At 38.5% G+C, this 19654-nt stretch overlaps 1 protein-coding gene across 2 annotated transcripts in view; it reads left to right on the plus strand.

Annotated features, from left to right (window-relative positions):
* Tmem245 (transmembrane protein 245) overlaps positions 1 to 19654 on the plus strand; it is a 105748-nt gene that overhangs the window by 75720 nt on the left and 10374 nt on the right. For both annotated transcript variants that reach the window (XM_013073437.3, XM_013073438.3), the window contains 3 exons: positions 7387 to 7487; positions 8893 to 9067; positions 11551 to 11745. In XM_013073437.3, the coding sequence (XP_012928891.1) occupies positions 7387 to 7487; positions 8893 to 9067; positions 11551 to 11745 (471 nt within the window). The remainder of the gene's footprint in view (positions 1 to 7386; positions 7488 to 8892; positions 9068 to 11550; positions 11746 to 19654) is intronic.

The following is a 19654-nucleotide window of genomic DNA, read 5'->3' on the forward strand; positions in this document are numbered from 1 at the left end:
GCAGTTTAGAAAAGTAACAAGAACAATTCTCCAGGCTAAAAATGAGAGAGGGTGGATAGCTGATAAATAATTGTGTGAACAAGACATACCTTCAGTGCCGTATGGTAAAAGAACATATAACAGAGTGTATTAGAGAACAACTTAGAAGCAAAGTAAAAGTTGATTGTGCATGACTCTTGGCATTTCTGTTCCGCAGAGAGGTTTGGGTGGGGCATAGCTGGATTGGGGCACTAAGGTCTGCCTTCCAGTAAAGAGGAACCCTGCTCTGTAATGATATAATATGATGTGGGCAGGGAACATTTGTAAGTGTGTAACATCAAGTTTGTAAGTTAGGAAGTGGCCTTGTTAGAAAGGAAACTTCTGGCTCAGTGGCTGATGTCAGTTTCTTTAACTGAGCTTCCAAAAGAGGGGGGGAGGAAAAGTTTCCACATCTTCTGAATTTGATTCTTGCCAATTGCTGAGTGCTAAGAAATCTTAGAGATATAAATAATAACTGTCGGTAATGTTTTAAGAAACGCTGAAATGAAAGACAGAAGATGGAACGTAGGCAAACATTACATTTACAAACATTACAAAGACGAGGTTGAGGGTAAAGGAAGATTAAATTACGTAAATATTAGAGTGGTGAATCTGATGTTGGTTTTCTGTCAGTTTCTATAGTAGGTGCTTCATTGTATGATTGTGACCTGCTACCACCATGGATTCGCGTAGCACAAGTCATGCACAACCCCTCTTAGGGGATGCCACAAATCCAAATCTACTGTGATTGTTGCAAGAGGTTTGGTGAAGTGTATCATGTTTTTCCTTGATAGAAAGGGAGAGTGCTCACTGAATTAGAGTATCCAAAAAATGTTGACTGATTTGTCGGTACCAATGAGTGTGTGAAATGAGGAAATGATCTTTCATTGGTATGATTATAAAGAATATTCTTGCATTGATTACATTAATGATTATTTGTAGCCCATTTAAGCAATATTGTACATACTGTTAGTTATCGGCCAGATAAAGATTTATTGTCTATGAGGGTGAATTATTACTTAGCAGTCTCTGATTGGGGGTGGATGGGCATCAGACTGGTGATTGAACCCAGAGCCTCATGCATGCTAGGCAGGAAGTCTGTCACTGAGCTACATCTCTGGTCCCTAAAACTTCATCTTTGTACCTGTGGTTTGAAATGCATGCTTTATCGTACAGTGAATGTCCATATGTGATCTGTCCTACCGCTGGACTTTGTAGTCTGTTTCTCAGAATTGTTTGTCTATTCATTGGTGAATTTCCCAATTCCCAATTGCTTTAACTATCAGTGCATTAAGAATATGATTTTTTTTGTTTGTTTTGGGGTGATGCTGGGGATCAAGCCAGCAAGTGCTCACTAACCCCTGTCTCTTGATTTTTAGGTTCTAAGAACCCAAGAGATAAGTGATCATATGCTAGTAGTATAAGTTATTGCCCATGCAGCCTGATCTGTACATTACATTTTAACTAAACCAAAACTTGCTGGTGTGTACCTTGCCTTTGTGAGATATGTAACACATTGGTCACACACACACTGAGCTGCATTAGTTTCTCAATTTTTGCTGTAACAAATTATTGTAAACTTAATGGTTTCAGTATTAAGTTTGTTTTCTTTTAGTTTGTTTATCTTCTAGTTTGACAGAGAGAAGAGGTCTTAAAATTAAGATGTCAACAGGACTGTGTTCTTTCTGGAGAATTTGTTGTCTCTTTTTCCAGCTTCTGGATGACACCTTCATTGCTTAGCTCATGGCCCTTCCTCTCTCTTTAAGTCCAACAGCAAAGCATCTTCATATCTCTGTGTCTGAGCTCTGCTTCTCTCCTCATGTCTCCTTCCCTTACTGACACTGCTGCTTCCTTCTTCTTTCCTCTCCCTCTCCCCGGTCTGGGGGCTTGAGCCCAGGAACACGGTACCACTGAGCTGTAGCTCCCTCTTTCTAGTTGTTTTTTTTTTGATGAGATAAAATTCATGAAATATATAAAGTTCACCATTTTAACTATCATAAAGTGTACTATAATTTGGTGGTTTTTAATATATTCACAATTTGTGCAGCTAGTGTTATTCATTCTAGAGCTGCCTGTCTCTTATAAGAATTTTATTTTTTTTAAACTTTTTTCCCTTTTTAGAAAATAATATAGTCAACAGAAATTGTATATATTTTACAGTGCGATGGTTTGTTTATACTGTAAAATGATTAATGAGCTAATCAATATGTTTATGTCACATTTTTGTTGTAAGAATATTTAAGATCTACTCTTTTAGTAAACTTCAGGTATGTAATACATTGCAATTAACTGTAGTCACCATACTGTACAATAAACCTCCTGCAGTTGATCATACTGGAATTGAACATTTGTATCCTGACCATTTCATGAAATCCCTTCTTCCACCCACTGTCAGCTGCCTTTCTACTCTGCTTTGAGTTCAATCTTAGATTTCATATGAGTAAGATCATGTAGTATTTGTCTCTGCACCTGGCTTATTTCATCTAGCATAATGTCTTTTGGGTTTGTTTATATTGTTGCAAAAGACTAGATTTCCTTTTCTAAGGCTGAATAGTATTCCACTGCATGTGTATGCACTGCATGTTCCTTATCTGTTCATCTCATAGGGCACTTAGGCTGATTCCTTGTCTTGGCTAATGTGAGTAGTGCTGCCATAAACAGAGGATTGGCTGGCTGGGGGTCTAGCTCAGTGGTAGAGTACCTGCCTAGAGTGTGTGAGGCCCTGGGTTCAATCCCCAGCAGGACAGAAAGCAACATGGGGCACACACAATACAGTTCTTTGGATATATACCCAGAAGTGGGATTGCTTGGTCAGGTGGCTCTGTTTTTGTTGTTTTAAGGAAACTTAAGCCCACTGTTTTGTGTCACTAATTTACATTTCCAGCAGCAGTTTGGGGGGGGGGGTGCCTTTTCTCTGCATCCTTGCCAATATTTGTTATTTTTTGTCTTTTTGATAATAGCCATTTTAACAGGCAAGGTGTGATATCTTGTGATTTTAATTTGCATTTTCCTGATTAGTGATGTTGAGCATTTTTTCATATGTACCTTCTTTTGAGAAATATCTTCACATTTTTTGCCCATTTTTAAATTGTATTATGTTTTCTTATTATTGAGTTTTTCAAATATTTTGGATATTACCTGCATAAAAAATATATGGTTTGCAAACATTTTCTACCATTCTGTAGATTTCGTTGATATTTTTCTTTGCTGTGCACCTTTTTAGCTTAATATAACCCTCCCCTTCTAATTTGCTTGCATTGTCTCAATTTTGGAAGTTGTATCCAAAAAATCATTCCCCAGAACAGTGTCCTGCAGCTTTTCCCCTATGTTTTTCATTCTAGTAGTTTCACAGGTTCAAGGTTTAAGTCTTTAACACGTTCATGACTGGGCTGTAATTTGTATGTCTTCCTGCTAAGTGGATTGAACCACCGGTGGTACATGCTTTAGGTGGCTTTTTATTAATTTTATTTGTAGAAAGACTGATAAAAGTGATTAGATCCATTTATACCACGAGTGGTACAAGCTCCTCAATGGGTCAGTCATCCATGGCTCAAGCCAGCAGGAACATGTTCATTTATTTTGAGTTATTGTAAATTTTGTGAAATAAGGGTCCATCTTTTTTTTTTTCTTTTTGAGACAGGGTCTCACTATGTAGTTCAAGCTGGCCTTGAACTCACTGTGTAGCCTAGGCCTTGAACTCATGGTGATCTTCCTGCCTCAGCTACCTGAGTGCTGGGATCACAGGCATGGACCACCACACCCAACCAGGTCCATTTCATTCTTTAGGACCTGTATAATTGGCTTAACTAGATAATCTAGGATAATGTCTCCATCTCAAGATTCTTAATCACACAGTTCTTTCTGCTTTGGAAGGTATCATATTCAGAAGTTCTGAAGATTAGGGTATAGACATTGTAGGGCCATTATTCAGCCTATCACATGGGTGCCTGGCAAGAGTTACTTTCTCTTGACCTTCCCTTCTCAATTCAGATACCCTCAGCTTATGAGGTGCAAACTTCCAGTTTTCATCACAATCCTCTGGATATTGGGAAAGTATACCAGTATCAAGAATTGATAACAACAGTAGCACCAGTAAACGGCTGCTACTTATTGAGCAGCTAATGTGCACAGGGTCAGTTACTAGTATCTTCAGATCCATTGTCATTTAGCTTTTCTTGAACTGATTGCTCTTTCTGCCAGTATTCATTCACATTATACTGTAAATGTGCAGTTGAGATACTATGTGATGTAGGCGATTGTGACTTCTCTGTTGATGTCCAATTACTGTAAAGCCAAATAGAAATCACATAACCCACTATCTCTACTAGATATTTGCTAAGGAAAAATGAAGGTATATGTTCACACAAAGACTTGCACTCAGATGTTTAGAGCAGCATTGTTGGTAATAGCATTAAAACTGTCCAGTTGGGTACAGCAGCTGATGACTGAGGGGTAGATACTCATATAAAAGAATACTCCCAGCAGTGACAAGGGACAGAGTGCTAATACTGTCAACAATATGGATAAGCTCAGAAGCATTATCCCTTGGTTAAAGTGTCCAAACACCAAAAGGTGCATCCTGACAGTGTATACTGTTCTGCAATCACTGAATGCGATTAAGATGGGTGAATATTACTTATAGTTTTACCACAGTTTTTAAAAAGCTACATGACAAAATTATAGTGAAAGGCAAAATTATAGTGAAAAAGCACATCTAGTGGCTGTCGGGTTAGAGGTGGGTTGACTTTAAAGAGCACAAGGGAACATTTTGGAGTGATGGAAATATTCTGAATGCAGTAATGATTATGTAAATTAGGTTGAGCTTTATTGGCCTACACATTTAGAATTGGTAAGGTTTAGTACTTGTATATTATAGTTAATAAAGCAGATACACCGAAGGAAGAAAAACTTGCTAGGAAATTAAGGGTGTTAAAAATTCTGTTTTCTAGTAAATTCTTAAAGGATGTTTTACTCTGCTGTTTTATAAAATTTGTGTGCCAGATCATGAGTAGTACAGTAGAGGGGAATGTATTCTCTTTTCATTCCTCATTGGGTTGCATGAATATGTTTAGTAACTGCAAACAATATCTAGTGCATTTAGGACCCACAAAATTATTTAAAAATTGCCTTAATGAGAGTTTTACAGTCATATTCCCAGAGGTAAAAGAAAGGAGACTATGTGTTGTTTCCTACAGTTTGTCTTTTTTGGATTGAGCTTTGCTTTGCCGTCTAGAGGGATGATTCAGTTGTGGTATTCTTTTGCACTTTTGGTGTCAGCTTATTTTTGGCTTAAAATTTTTGAAGTAATGCCCTTGGCATTGAGCCATCTCTAGTTCTAGGCAAATTCCTTCCCCCCTCCCCCCTCGATTGACCTTGTTATTTTCCCTTCTCAACAGCATCTTCCCCTTTGGTTTTTGGGAATATTATACCCTATTGATTTTCCTCCTATTACAAAAATGATTTCATGCCCTCTTCGACTGCTGTATCTTTGTCCTTAGGTCCCCTTGAAAATACAGTCTGCTGCCCAATTTTCTCTACATTTGCCGCTTGACAATATCTTTTCCTTTCCTATAAGTATCTATTCTGGTGCACCTCCAATCTTAATGTTCTGAATTTTCTATTTAGCTTTCTGTTATTTCAGTTTCTCCCCAGCTGGTTTCATAATCCTTTTTAATTTATACTGCCCAAAGTAAACCTACTTCCCATTCTTCCATTTCTCTTCCATTCTGGCCCTCTTCATAGCTGAGATACTTCTACCCTTTTCCTCCCAAGCTTAAAGCCTAAAACACATGGTCATTTTCTCTTTTTCCTCTGACTCTATTCAGTGAGTGTTCAGGTCCTTTTTATATTCCTTTTGGTCTTTCTGATACCACCTTAATCTAGGTCCTGTTGGGAAGGGTCATATGGTGCCTATAAGACATTTGAGTTTAGCCAGGGATTTAGCTCAGTGGTTCCACTGCCTGCCTCGCAAGGGCAAGGACCCGAGTTTGATCCTTGGCACCAAAAAAAGAGAAAAAAAAAAAAAGGAAAAGAAACATCTTTGGGGCCGGGGATTTAGCTCAGTGGTTTCGCCGCCTGCTGCGCAAGCACAAGGACCCGGGTTTGATCCCCAGTACCAAAAAAAAAAAAAAAAAAAAAAAGACATTTGAGTGAAAGTGATTTGTCAGGATGGGAAAGAGGGTTTTGTAATTGGGGAACCACTCACCAAATCCATGCCCAGACTCATATTAAATAACTGAATCAGCAGATTCCTAAGTTTTACTTTGCTTGTATAACACACCTCCTGGGACACTTGGCGAAAGCTTGGTGTTTACTTGTGTGTACATTGCTACCTTTGCATCACAGTCTCTGCTTTTTGATTATAGTTTTTCCTTCTTGTGAATGCATGCTTCCCTTGCCCCTGCAGAAACTGGTTTTTATAGTTTTGTGATGCCACGGGACCACTAAAAACTTGCTGGCTTGGTGCTGTCTCTGCACGGTCCTTATTTCTTATACAGTGATGCCTTACTGATCTTCCAAATGAAAAGCAAAAAACAAAGTGCCTGGTGTTATAAATCTTCATGTACCGGGTTCTCCTATCGGTCATGGAGTATATGGCTGTTTTAACTCACTGTATTTTCATCTTTGATTTTACGTTGGAGTAAAATTTAAAATTTAAAATAATTTCTTTCTCCTAAATTCTTTTTACTAACCTTCTCCTTTAAGGAGAAGTTACTTTGTACTTGAAGAAGTGTGGGAAAATTTTGTTACCAAGAAAAGAAAGATTGATTCTACCTTACTTGCCCTCCCTCGCTTGTGTCTCTTCTTTTCTTCCTCCCTCTCCCCCTTTCTCTTCCATCTTTCCCCTTTCCCCTCTCTCCTGTGTTCCCCCTACCCTCTTCCCTGGGTCCTTGAGCCAGGCTATACATGTGCTCTGTTACTGAGCTACACCCCCACCCCAGTAGCTCTTTCTGAGGCGGGGGACAGTATCTTATAGTTTAATTCCATACTTAGAAATATGTTCTTTACACTTATAAAAAATAGTCATTATGAGTGAAATATCTCCTTCAGAAATGGAAAGTTGATGAATTATTTCAATGAATAGGGTATTTTAAGTATTATATTTTTAATCAGAGAATTTTAAAGAACAGTTTAGTAAAGATTTTAGGGTATTACAGTAAAGTATATTTCTTTGCAGTAAAATTTAGGGTGTTAAAATAAGGTCATTATAATTTTTTGCAATAACATGAAAGTATTTTCAGGCTAGTAGAAAAATTGAAAATTATTAACAGATTTGGGATGAAGTAGCCAGAAGTCTCAAAATCCTTATTTTTCTGAACGACCTATGATGTGTTTATTAACTTTTTCTTTTATCTTTGGGTGTTCTAGAGGGGTGTTTGATGCTTCCCTCAAAATGGCTGGCTTCTATGGATTGTATACCTGGCTGACTCATACTATATTTGGCATCAATATTGTCTTCATACCATCAGGTAACAATCACATTACAACTTCCACTGTCCTCTGTTGAAGGAGTGAGTTAGTCATTTTACAGACATTAGGAAATGTCCTTTTCCTCAAATTTAGAATGAATTTTGTGGCTCAAGATGTAGTTCAGAATAGGAGCAGAAATGTGGTTTGTAATATGCTTGTCTATTTGCTGTAACCCCAATAGCTGAAACCATACCTAGCACATAGAAATCAGTACATAAATATTAGTTAAATGAATGAATATCTTAGGACTTGGTGCCCAATGTGTGAATTGAACTAATTGGTAGGAGCACTGTGTTGTCAAATAGCTTTGTCCCAGGAAGGATGTTGTTCCAGAAGCCAGATGAATGTATCTGAGAGCACATAAGCTGCTTAGTGACTGTCTTGTTCTTTTTTCTCGTTCTCCTTGCAGTTTTTCTTCCTTTATTCCTGTTGCTTTGTTTTCCTAAATCTCTCTGCCTTCCATGTTTGCTTCTGCCATCATTTCTCCCACTTCTATGTATTCCTTGTTTGTTCTTTACATTCCCAAGTTAATTTATGTTCTTTCCTCCTCTGGTAACCATTAGCTGACCCTCTGACATGAGGCACCCCAAGAGCATGTGGGGGTTATTATTTTCTAATCAACCTGTGAGACAAGCAGGTACGTGGTGTTCTTGTTGTATAGACGAGAAACCAAAGTTTTCCAAACATGGTTAATGGTCAGACTACAGTTGCCTCTTAGTCTGGAGGGAAGCCAGATGGAGACTGAGTGCTTGTACATACTGCTCTGGAAGTAGGCAAGCTTGAAGTCAGGTCCATTAACTCACAGGGCTTTTGTCTGTTTATTTGTGTTTATATTTCATTTTCATTAGAAGCAAAGTAAAGAATATACATTGATATGTGGAATTTGGAAACTAATTTCTTCTTTGTTTTGAGACAGGGTCTCATTCTGTAGTTCAGGCTGGTGTTGAACTCACTATGTAACCCAGGCTGGCCTCAAACTCATAGCAGTCCTCCTGCCTCAACCTCCTGAGCGCTAGTTGCCACCACACTTGGCCTGGAAACTAATTTGTTATTTGACTTTGGACTACAAATTTTGACAAACACATTACAATTTTATTTGTAGGACCATATATTAACTATCAATTCAGTTAACAGCTGTAGAACAGTAAGATTTTATCACTTAAGAATAGATTCATAGAAACACTTTAGGAAGATTTTCAATAATAAATGAAGGTCCAATACCTTAAAATTTAACAAGAAAATTTGGTTAGACAGTGCATATATCATTCCCCCTAAAGAAGAATTTATGTGTATCTGTATAACTTGTTTTGGTGGCTGTTTTTAAGTAGGCAGAGCTAGTGCTTTCTGTTGTTAGGGTTGTTTTGCAGATGTTGTTAAGTTGCTTTTCTTTTAATGTTTTATTAGCTTTAGCAGCCATCCTTGGAGCAGTGCCCTTCCTGGGGACGTACTGGGCAGCGGTCCCTGCAGTTCTAGACTTGTGGCTGACGCAGGGATTAGGATGCAAGGCCATTCTGCTGTTGGTTTTTCATCTCTTGCCAACTTACTTTGTAGATACTGCCATCTATTCTGACATATCAGGGTAAGTATTCTGAAGTTAATGGTGAATCATGCAGGGAGTTATATTGTTTATTGAAGGAGGTTGTTTTGGGGGCCAGGGAGTGGGATAGAACAGTTTGGGAGAAGGAACTGGTGGCAGGATTTTTCAGTAAAGTAACTTTCTATGTTCCCTCTGATATAATGAAATTTTAATTTAAAATAACATTGTTTGCAAGATACGGTATTTTGTTATAATGTAAGTTCTATATTTATGAAATAGGATACCTTGGGCTAAAATTGTGAATAAATTTTCTCTTGATTTTGTGACATTTAGTCAGGGAAAGAAACATTACTAGATGAAAAAAATAAATACAGTAAACAGTAGTTATTTTAGCATGTCTTTGATTTTGGGGAAAAAGTTTATGGCATTTATGTCTGAAGAGTGCCATGTAAAACTAAATCTTGACAGATTAATATTTGGTAAACAGAGCTCTTGACAGTGTGGTTCATTGAAACAGATCAAACAGATTAAATTCAAGTCAAAATCAAAACTTTGGTCATATAACTTTGGTCATATGTATCTTTCCATTTTTGTAAGTTTTTCTAGCTCTTGTAGAATTGTGTCCAGTTCTGGTTGTGGTGGCTCACACCCACAGTCTCAGCACTTGGGAGGCTGATGCAGGAGTATAGCGCGTTTTAGTCTAGCCTGGATTACATAGTAAGCACTGTCCCAACCCTCAACTACCCTCCCCACAAAAAATGAAGTTGTATCAAGTAAATTCAGCTAACATTCAGATGACTAGATTCACACTGCTTTTTAAAGTACGGATTATGATGGAACATTGAGAGTATGACCTATGAAACTATCAAAATAGTTGACATAGTCAGTTTTCTTGAAGTAAATTAAAGCTAGCCAGGGTCTTAGTTTATAGAAATAGTACTCTGCAGTTAATTTAAATTATGTAGAGGCCTTTGTGTGTTTCAAGTAAGTTAAAGTAGAAAATAATTGATGAAGAAGAGCTCTGACGCCCCACAGTACCAGAACAAAAAGAAACAAGCCACGCCACAAGCCACCCTGAGGGGAGCTTTGGAGAGAAAATTAAAAGAATATCAGAGTGTGGTTAATTAGTGTCTTACTATTTGGAATTTAAATAGTAGGAAAAAGTATATAATTTATATGTAAGTGCTGCCATTGATTTAAGCTTTGGTATAAATTTATATTAAGGCTTAACGTGATGGCACATGCTTATAATCTCAGTGTGTATGGGAGGCTGAGGCAGGAGTATCACATGTTTGAGCGCAGTCTGGGCAAGTTAGTGACTTAGCAAGACTGTCTCAAAATGAAAAATAAAAAAGGGATTGGGGATGTAGCTCCATTCAAAGGCCTTGGTTTCAATCCCTAGTACAGCCCCCTCTCCCAAAGAAAAGAAAAAAAAAGGGTAGAATTTAAGATTTGTTATATTATTTTAATAATAAACTACTTTAACCATTGTCATTAGAAAATGAAAAGTTTGAAATAATTTTTTTTTTAAATGAAGCTTTTAAATAAAAAAGTTTTTTACAGAAAGCTTCAAGCATTTTTTATAACCATATTCTTTACATGTATTATTTAGGGAACAAGCTTACTTAGCATACATGGCCTACGGCCTAAATCCTGTTTTCAAAATGAAGAAGACAAATAAATTATGAACATAATGTACTTGTTTCTTGAAGACCAGCTCACCACTCTGTTACATATTAAACTGTAATATATTGTAGAACATCCTACCAGGGGTTTGTAGTTATTTGTGGCTTACTAAATTGTTCCATTCATCTGTGTTTAAAAACTGAAGACAAATAGGACATGACTTATTTCCTAGTCCCTTTTACGTCAATGGTCATGTTTTTTTGCTACGTTGTGCTGCCATAATCTATCTTGCTTCATTCCATTTATGTAAGTGGTACTGTGATAAGCCTGTTGGACAATTCTGACTGTCCTATGAAATGAAAATTTTGGACTTTTTTGACAGATACCTTCCTCATGAGCCTTTTTTTCTTAATTACCTGTGTTCAAAACTGTTAGAAGGTTGCAAGAAGTCTACCCTATAAATAACCGGAATGCTGTTATTATTGCTGTTTTATAAAAAACGTAATTAACTTGAGTAAATGCTAAATTGTGCCCACGTAATTATCCTTGATGGTTGTAAACCTAACAGGTTGCTTAGGTAATCAGTCCTGAGCCAGCATTAATCCTCTCAGAAGCCACCTATAAAGGGCGCACAGTATCTGTTAACAGTGCTGACTTTATTCTTCCAATTACTAACCTGGTAAAAAGAAGCAAATGTCACACACTGGTGCATAGGCAAGAAAACCTTGTATATCAGTATTACAATGTTGAGTTGTCTGCACTGAGGTAACCTAAAGAAGGCTTATACTAAAAAGCCTAGTGCATTAAAGAATCACCATTATGCTGGAAAAGTATTACAGATTTATTCTGATATTTATCTTTGTTAAAAGTCTTGAACTAAAATGTGCTCTTTATTTCAGGGGTGGCCACCCATACCTGACAGGTTTGGCGGTGGCTGGAGGAGCTTACTACCTAGGCCTGGAAGGAGCAATTATTGGGCCCATACTCCTCTGTATACTTGTGGTCGCTTCCAATATCTACAGTGCCATGCTAGTGAGCCCCACGAATTCAGTGCCCACACCAAGCCAGACACCGTGGCCAGCTCAGACTCAGCGGTGAGTTCAAACAGAATGATCATAAACCATGTGTAAACATTGAACTATCCTGTCTCTGTATTTGGTAGTTTCATTTATATTTGTCAGGATAAAGGTATTTCATACTAATGTTGTGATAAGCATTATAAAAGATACTAAAAATTATAAATCATTGGCAGACTTCCCAGGAAAATTTAAAACTATATTAAATCAGAATTGTTAATGCCATAAAAGGCCAAAAGTAATATAAAAGGGGGGTTTGTGGAACTTGGTGTACTAGGTTGAAGCAGAGACTCGCTTCAAAAGTAGCATAACCAAGAGCTGGGTGTGATCGCACATGCCTGTCATCCTAGCACTTAGGAGGCTGTGGTAGGATTGTGGGTTTGAGACTAGCCTAGACTGTGTATATTGAGAGCTTGTCTCAAGAAACAAAACAAACGAGAAAAAAGAAATAGGCTAACCAGCCAGGGATGTAGCTCAGTGGTTCCGCTGCCTGCCTCGAAAGCACAAGGTCCTGAGTTCGATCCCCGGTACCAAAAAAAAAAAAAAAAAAAAGGAGAAATAGGCTAACCAGATGCAATGCATGAATTCGCGGTGGGTTTCTAGATTGGAGATGAATGGAATCTATAAATGACAGTTGTAGAACAGTGAGGGCACTTGGAATATGGACTCTGATATAGTCAGTGCTAAATTTCTTAGGTGTGATGATACCACTTGGTTATGTAAAAGAATGTCCTTCGGGGATAACGTGCCTTGTCTGCCACTTATTTTCAAATAGTTCAACCAAAACTGAGAGAGGAAGAGAGAAAGTAACTATAGCAAAATGTTAACAGTTGGTAAAGCTACATGAAAGGTTATGGGTGTCAATTGTACTAACCTTTCAATTTTTCTGTAGATTTATACTTTTTCAAAATAAAAAGTGGAGTAAAAGTTATTGGGGATACTAATATAGAGTTCTGACTTGTTATATTGCAAGTGTGGATATTAGTAATTGCTGTCATCTGTTATGACAAAAATGTTACAAGATGTTAAAATATCTCAGTTCTTTCATAATTTCTAAGATTGTTATTCAGGTATAACTTATAAATGATGAAATGTTTCTTTAGTTACAAGTTAATGATCTTTTTCATATACTTTATGCCCATGTAGTTACTATCCATATCAAGACATAAAACATTTCCATTCCTCATGCTTCTTCTCAGTGAGACCCCTCTGCCTGCTTGTATTCTGTGTGCAAACACTTTAGATTAGTTTTGCCTGTTTTGAACTTCATCTGAAAGGAATCATACAGCATGTACTCGAGTCTGACCTCTTTGGCTCAACATTCTGCGTATGAGATTCATCCATGTCATTGCATTCTTTTTCATTGCTCATTATTTTTCATTGCTGTCTAGTTTCCAGTATATGAATATACCAGAATCTTACTTTTCCATTGTACTTTTGCTGGCCATTTGAGTAGTTTCCATTTGATGACTGCTAGACATCAAGATGTTAGTAAGTTTCTCCTAGGTGTCATTTGCTGGACATGAGTACCTGTTTTAGTTGAGTGCACATATACAAGTGGAACATCTAAGTATACACTTGCAAAACAGTTCTTCTGTTACACCAGGAACTACACTGTAACAACAAAAAAGTAAGAAGGACAGTCTCAGAATTTTTAACTTTGTGGAGACTATTGCATTGACATTATCCTCAACTGGAAACCACTAGTTTCCTTGCCATTTTGACAGTGCACTTAATGAAACCATTTTATATTTTTATCTAAAAATCTTTTAAAAACACGATTCTGCTTATTGTTTATATTTTGTAAGGAGAGATATGGTCCTTTAGCACACATATTTTCTGACTTAGAGATGTTTGGATAGAGGCCCATTTGACCTAATGCAGTACACTTACTTGATGGTAAGGAAAAATCATTTTCCTCAAATAGAATAGATGGAAGCTGGGTTCGTGATGGTGTACACCCGTAAACTTAGCTGTGTAGGAGGCTGTGGCAGGAGGATCTCAAGTTTGAGCCCAGCCTGGGAGACTTAGCGAGACCCTGTCTTGAAATAAAAAATAAAAATTAGGCTGAGGATGGAGCTCAGTGTGAAGGCCCTGGGTTCAATCCCCAGTACCTTTAGAAAAAAATAAAAGGTGGGTTTTGACAGAGACTCACCATTTTGGGGTGGTGCTGCCAGGATATCCTTTTCTGCCTTTGCTTTGAGTTTGACTTTGAAAGTTAGGTACTTAGGTACCTGAGAATCCAAAGGAGAGCTGGTCAAAAGCAATACAGAGCACTTGCTGGTTCACTACTATATTAATTGTCCTACCAAACGAGAAAAAAAGAAAACTGGTAAACTCACACTTCGTTATTATTTTAGGGAAAAAAAAACTTTTAATGATTCCAAAAGTAAAGCAAGAGTTAGTTTTCAAGATGAAACAGAGGAAATTAAAATGAATTCTATAGGCAAAAGATCTCGTTCTCCCTTCCCCCTTCTGAAAGTAGAAGTATGTAATCAGCAGGCATGGGGGTTTAAAAAGATAATGTGAGGATCAGCACAGCCTTCATCTTTTTCCCTTCCAAATTATTGGTGCAGGTGGGTTGAAGAAACAAACATTTATGCAAAGCTTATTGAGGAAAGGAACAGGAACGCTTTGCTTTCTTTTTCTTCCTTCTTTTTTCTCTAAGAAGACTGCTTTTTAAAATTCTTAAATATTTTAATAACATGTTTATATCTGAATTTTGGTTGTGTATAGGCATCAGTTATTGGTTTCCCACTTGAAAGGTCAAGCTCCAACCTCTTTCACTACCTTCCTCCCAATACAATTAAACTGTGATCGTGGGTAGATCAGTACTCAGTTTTTTCTTATTAGGACTCTGTAAATTATATGCTTATATGAGTCTTTTCATATATTATGTTGGTATTGACCTATACAAATTTTTATGTTACTAGAGATGCTGTTTTTTATTTGCTTTGTTTTTTGTGTATTATAAGTATACAACTCCTGGCGTTTCACCTTTTATTCACCTCTTCCCTGCATATATTTAGTTGCTTTGTGTGTTCTCTAAGTTTTATCTTCCCACAGAAGTCTTTCTTGAAGTCCTCTGGCCTGTCCTAGTGGGCTGCTGCTGTCCTTTTTGTCAGCTGTTACACTGAGGATACCCTCAGCTGTCCCCTGTGTTAGAAACCTTTTTGTTGATTCATACAATTTTTTCCTGATTTTTTTCCCCTTATGGTAAAGCCCATTCTACTACAGATTTTTGTCGCCCACCCCCCAAAACAAACCTGTAGGAGACGAAAGTTTGTGGGGAGATGCATTTCTGAGAAGGCTTTTCCTGATGTCTTGCCTTGGCAGAGAATTCTGCATTTGAAATTTTTTTCCTTTAATATTTCTTCATTTCTTCATTGTCTTCTAGCTTCTAGGGCAGTGGTGGTGAACCTACGGCACATGTACCACAGTGGGGTGTTTGTTATCATTGAAAGGTTTAAAGGGTTCCCTATCACTGTTCTAGGGTTATTAAGAGCCTGAAGCCATTTTGGTTCTTGGTTCTTATTAATTTAACTGTTTGATAACCTGTCAGGTCTTTTTATTTAAACTAAAAATTTTTTTTTTCTGATGGACATCTGATAAGACCTTTAAAACTGGAAATTTACATTCTGATTTTCTGAAAATTTTGAGTTATGATTTCCATTTTTTGTCTGTTTGGTACTTGGAATTGAGACCAGGGCCATCACACTGAACTGTATCCCCAAACTTTTTACTAATTTATTTTTTATTTTGAGACAGAATCTTCTAAGTCACTAAGTTTCCCAGGCTGGGGTCAAACTTGCCATCTTCCTCCTCAGACAGTAGGGTGCTGGGATTACAGGTGTGTGCCACCACACCTGATATGATTTAGTTTTCTTCCCTTCAGAAACTTTTTTTCATTTTGATACTGATCTTTATAGATTGGTCATTTCCTTTTCTTACCTTTTCTCTGATGTTTCCATTTCTTTCTTTAGGTTTTCTGGGTGGTTTCTTCTATTTTATCTTATAACCCTACTCTAGAAATCTCCATTTCTACTCTCATGTTTTTAGTTTGGTTTATTGAGGTATCATTTACATGAATAAAATTTACCTTTTTTCTGGATAGGCCTGTCTTTTCTGTGATGTGTGACACATACAGCTATAACAGCTCAAAGAACATATTTCACAGTGTCAGTGGGTCAGGAGTCCAGGGGACCTCAGTGGATTTGCTCCGGGTCTGACAAAGCTGTGACCCAGTGTCAGCTAGGACTAGGGTTTTATCTGTAGTCTGGGATCTTCTTCCAGTCTCTCCTGTTGGCAAAATGAATTTCCATGCAGTTGTGGAACTGAAGATCTTAGCTTATAGGGACTGTCTCTCTCTTTCAGCAGCTCATAATGCAGTTTTTACTTCTTCAAGGCCAGCAGGAAAGTCTTTTTCTGACTTCTGTCTCTAATTTCTAGACACACACACCCAAATGAACCTCACCTTGTACAGTATTCTTTATTAATAAGCTTAAATTCAGCTGGTTAGAGACATGTGTTACATATGTAAAATCTCTTATTCCTTGCCATATTAGGCAGAATATCAGATATCAAAGAATTTTGGTTCTTGGCTCACATTAAGAATGAGACATTCAAGGCTGGGGATTTAGCTCAGTGGCGCCTTGCCTACCTCACAAGTGCAAGGTCCTGAGTTCGATCCCTGGTACTGAGGGAAAAAATAAAAAAGAGACACTCAGCCAGGCATGGTGGTGCACACCTGTGATCCCAGCACTCAGGAGGCTGAGGCAGAAAAACAGAAAGTTCAAACCCAGCCTAGGCAATTTAATAAGACTATCTCAAAATTTAAAAAATAAAGAGTGCTAGTTCAATCTCTAGTCCTATAAAAAGGAAGGAAAAAGAGAAGAGAGAGAGACATTTAGAAGTTGTAGTTGGATTATTTTATGTGTGACTGAAATACAATCTGGTAGGGCCATTCCCTGTCCCACCTTTCATGTCGTTGACTGTTTTTTTTTTTTTTTTGGTACCGGAGATCGAACTCGGGTCCTTGCGCTTACAAGTGAAACCACTGAGCTAAATCCCCAGCCCATGTCGTTGACTTTTGATCCCACTTTTAGGCTGGTAAATCCCTCCAAGGAAGATCTCCTAATCTCCTGCCGAGAGGTTGGGAGCCGAGCTGCAGCCTTCTGGGAGTGAGGAGGAGGAGAAGAGGGGCCACACTCAAGATGTTAATATTCACTTGGCCTTCCCGTGTTGATATGGGTCCCCACCGTCCTCCTTGCCAGTTGTCTCCTTGTCTGGAGACTTTGGTTTTACTTTCTCTGGAGGAGAAAAGTTATATTTTATGCCAAAGATGGGAAGGAAGAGGGCAGATTCCCCCTCCCTTGGCTCCATAGAGGTGGGAAGGAGGTTGGAGAGGTGGTGGCTCGCCACTTTGTAGGCAGAGTTTAAAACAGTCCTGTGCTCAGCCCCACCTTCAGCCCCACTTCCAGTTATTTCATGTCACCAGTTCCTGAGCCTAGTGGGGAGTTTTGCTGAGTAAATCAGATTGTGTTTTGGCTCCTCCCACTACGGGTTTAGGATTCAGCTTTTTAGGGTAGGCTACATTACAGCAGCTGTCCATACACTTGGTAGAAGTCAGAAATTTGTTCATCTTCCCTATCAGGTTTGACCTCCACCCCCAGGTTTGTTTATGCCTTTTAGGAAATACTTTTATTGGCATTCTAGTGGTGTTCTGAAAGGGCCTACAGGAAATGTGTTTAGTGCATCACATCATTCTTTAATGGGAAGCTTAAACAATCTCTTAAATAGTACCAAACACAATCTCTGCTAACATTGGTTGGGACTTACTGTATGCTAAATCCTGTGATAAAAACTACATGTGTTACCTTATTTTCCTTAATCTGCCCAATGCTTCTATATGAGTTTGGGAACTATTATTTGCCATGTTTTGATAAGGAAATTGAGACTTAAGAGATATCAACGTGCTTACAGTCACACAGCTGGGAAGCTCTCAGGCTGGTGTGTTTCAGTTAATGCTCTTGCTCTGCCTTTGTCTTCCCTATACACTCTGGTGCCCCAAAGACAAACCCCCCACATTCTCCTGCATTTCCTAGCTCAGTGACTGTTTCTCCCACTCACCAAAGCCATGGTGTAGCTGTGTTCATTACTTCTTGTGCCTCATTCATTGTCTTTACTCAGTAGTCAGTTTCGCCTCACATCTGTCTTTGCCTCTTTACCCCAATGCAACCCCTGGTCTAGGCTCGCCCATACTCGCAGCACTTCTCATCGGACTGACACAGTCACTTTAGTTTGCTGGCTCAGATCTCATCCCCCTCCCTTCACTGTTCTGAAGTCCATTCACCATACTGCAGTTAACGTCCTCTATTCAAAATGCAAGCATATTTGACTGTGAGACTCCATTACCAAAAATGGCCTCTCATTGGTTTTAGGAGAGAGATCAACATCCTGACAGGGCCAGCAGAGCTGCTGTGCACGATCTGGCCTGTGCCTGCCTCTCTTCCAGCAGTGCTTTCTGCTCTCTGAGCTGAAGACATACTGGCAGTCTGTCTGGGCCTCAGCTATACCAGACACCATTCCTCTCTGGGGTGTGTTCTCTCTCTGGACAAACCCCATCTTCTTAATTCACTCCTAATCACTCTTCAGATCTCAACTCATGTGACAGTTCATCAGAGAAGCTTTCCCTAGCCCCAACATTAGGTCACATCCTTCTTGCTAGTTTAATGCTTTCATAGATTGCATCTTGTACTTTTCCTTGGTAGTACAATTTTCATTTACGTATTTGATTATCTGTCTTTTCTTTTCCCACTTGACTGTAGTTGCTGTTAGCGCAGGGCCCGTTTCTATTTTAGTTACAAGGGTATCCACAACATCTGTCAACAGTGTTTTATATTTGAAATGTGCTCATTTCTGACCTGAAGGAATGAATGGGCTCTGAGGGAATAGTAGCTTCAGAAGAATGCGGTATTAAAGGGCTCGGCTTGATGTAGGAACTCTTCTGCTCTTATACTGTAGCCATGGGATTTAGATGTTTGCATTTCATGAGGCACATGCCTCATAGATTGCAGATGCAGGTACCAGTGTCTAAAGAGACACAGCACTATTTCTGTGTCCCGTTGCTTATCTTTAGACAGGTGAGCAACACTCACCAAAGGGAGAAACTGGGAGGGAAGACCCCGTTCCCATTCTCTGCTTCTCACTGTTGAGAATGATGAGTGCAGTTATTTTGGTGGTGTGATTGTAGGGGATGCAGCACAGGATTGAGCTCCCATCTATTTCAGCCTTGATTCAATAATGGGAATCTTTTATTTCTCTTCTTTGTTATACTTGGGCTGTTTTCAAGGAAGGGCAAAAATACTCTTGTCAGCTTACATCTTGGAGTACTTTCTTGGTTTTAAAAAGCATAATCAGACATGACTTGATTGACTTACTTTACTCCTACCCAAAATTGAACAGACTGTAACAGCTAAGGAAAACCTGGAAGCAGGTTGCAGCATTACCCAGGCGGTCACTCTTGCAGAAGTGCTGTTTTCTAAGTTTTCCTTTGCCCTCTGACAGTGCTGAAGGTGACAACTGGAATAGAGACCTTTAGAAACTCAGCTTTTGTTTGAGTTATTAGTAACTTGCTGTTTTTGGAAGTGTTAATCTGCTTATGAATATCATTCATAATTAAATCCAAATCTCAATCAGAGTTATCTTTTCTCAACGAAACTAAAGCATAGCATGTCCTGCTTTATAGAACAAGAAGTTAGTTTTCTTTTTGTCTTTATAAAATGAGTACAAAGATGTTGTCCAAAAAATACCCCCATGCCAGGCCTGTAATCCTAGCACTCTGGGAGGCCGAGGCAGGAGGATCACAAAGTTGAAGCCTAACCAGGACAGATTAGCGACTTAGCAAGACCTCATACCCAAATTAAAG

This window comes from Heterocephalus glaber, unplaced genomic scaffold, assembly GCF_053883595.1.
Source record: "Heterocephalus glaber isolate CG9 unplaced genomic scaffold, H.glaber_assembly_v1.0 deba00001481, whole genome shotgun sequence".
Taxonomy (NCBI): domain Eukaryota; kingdom Metazoa; phylum Chordata; class Mammalia; order Rodentia; family Bathyergidae; genus Heterocephalus; species Heterocephalus glaber.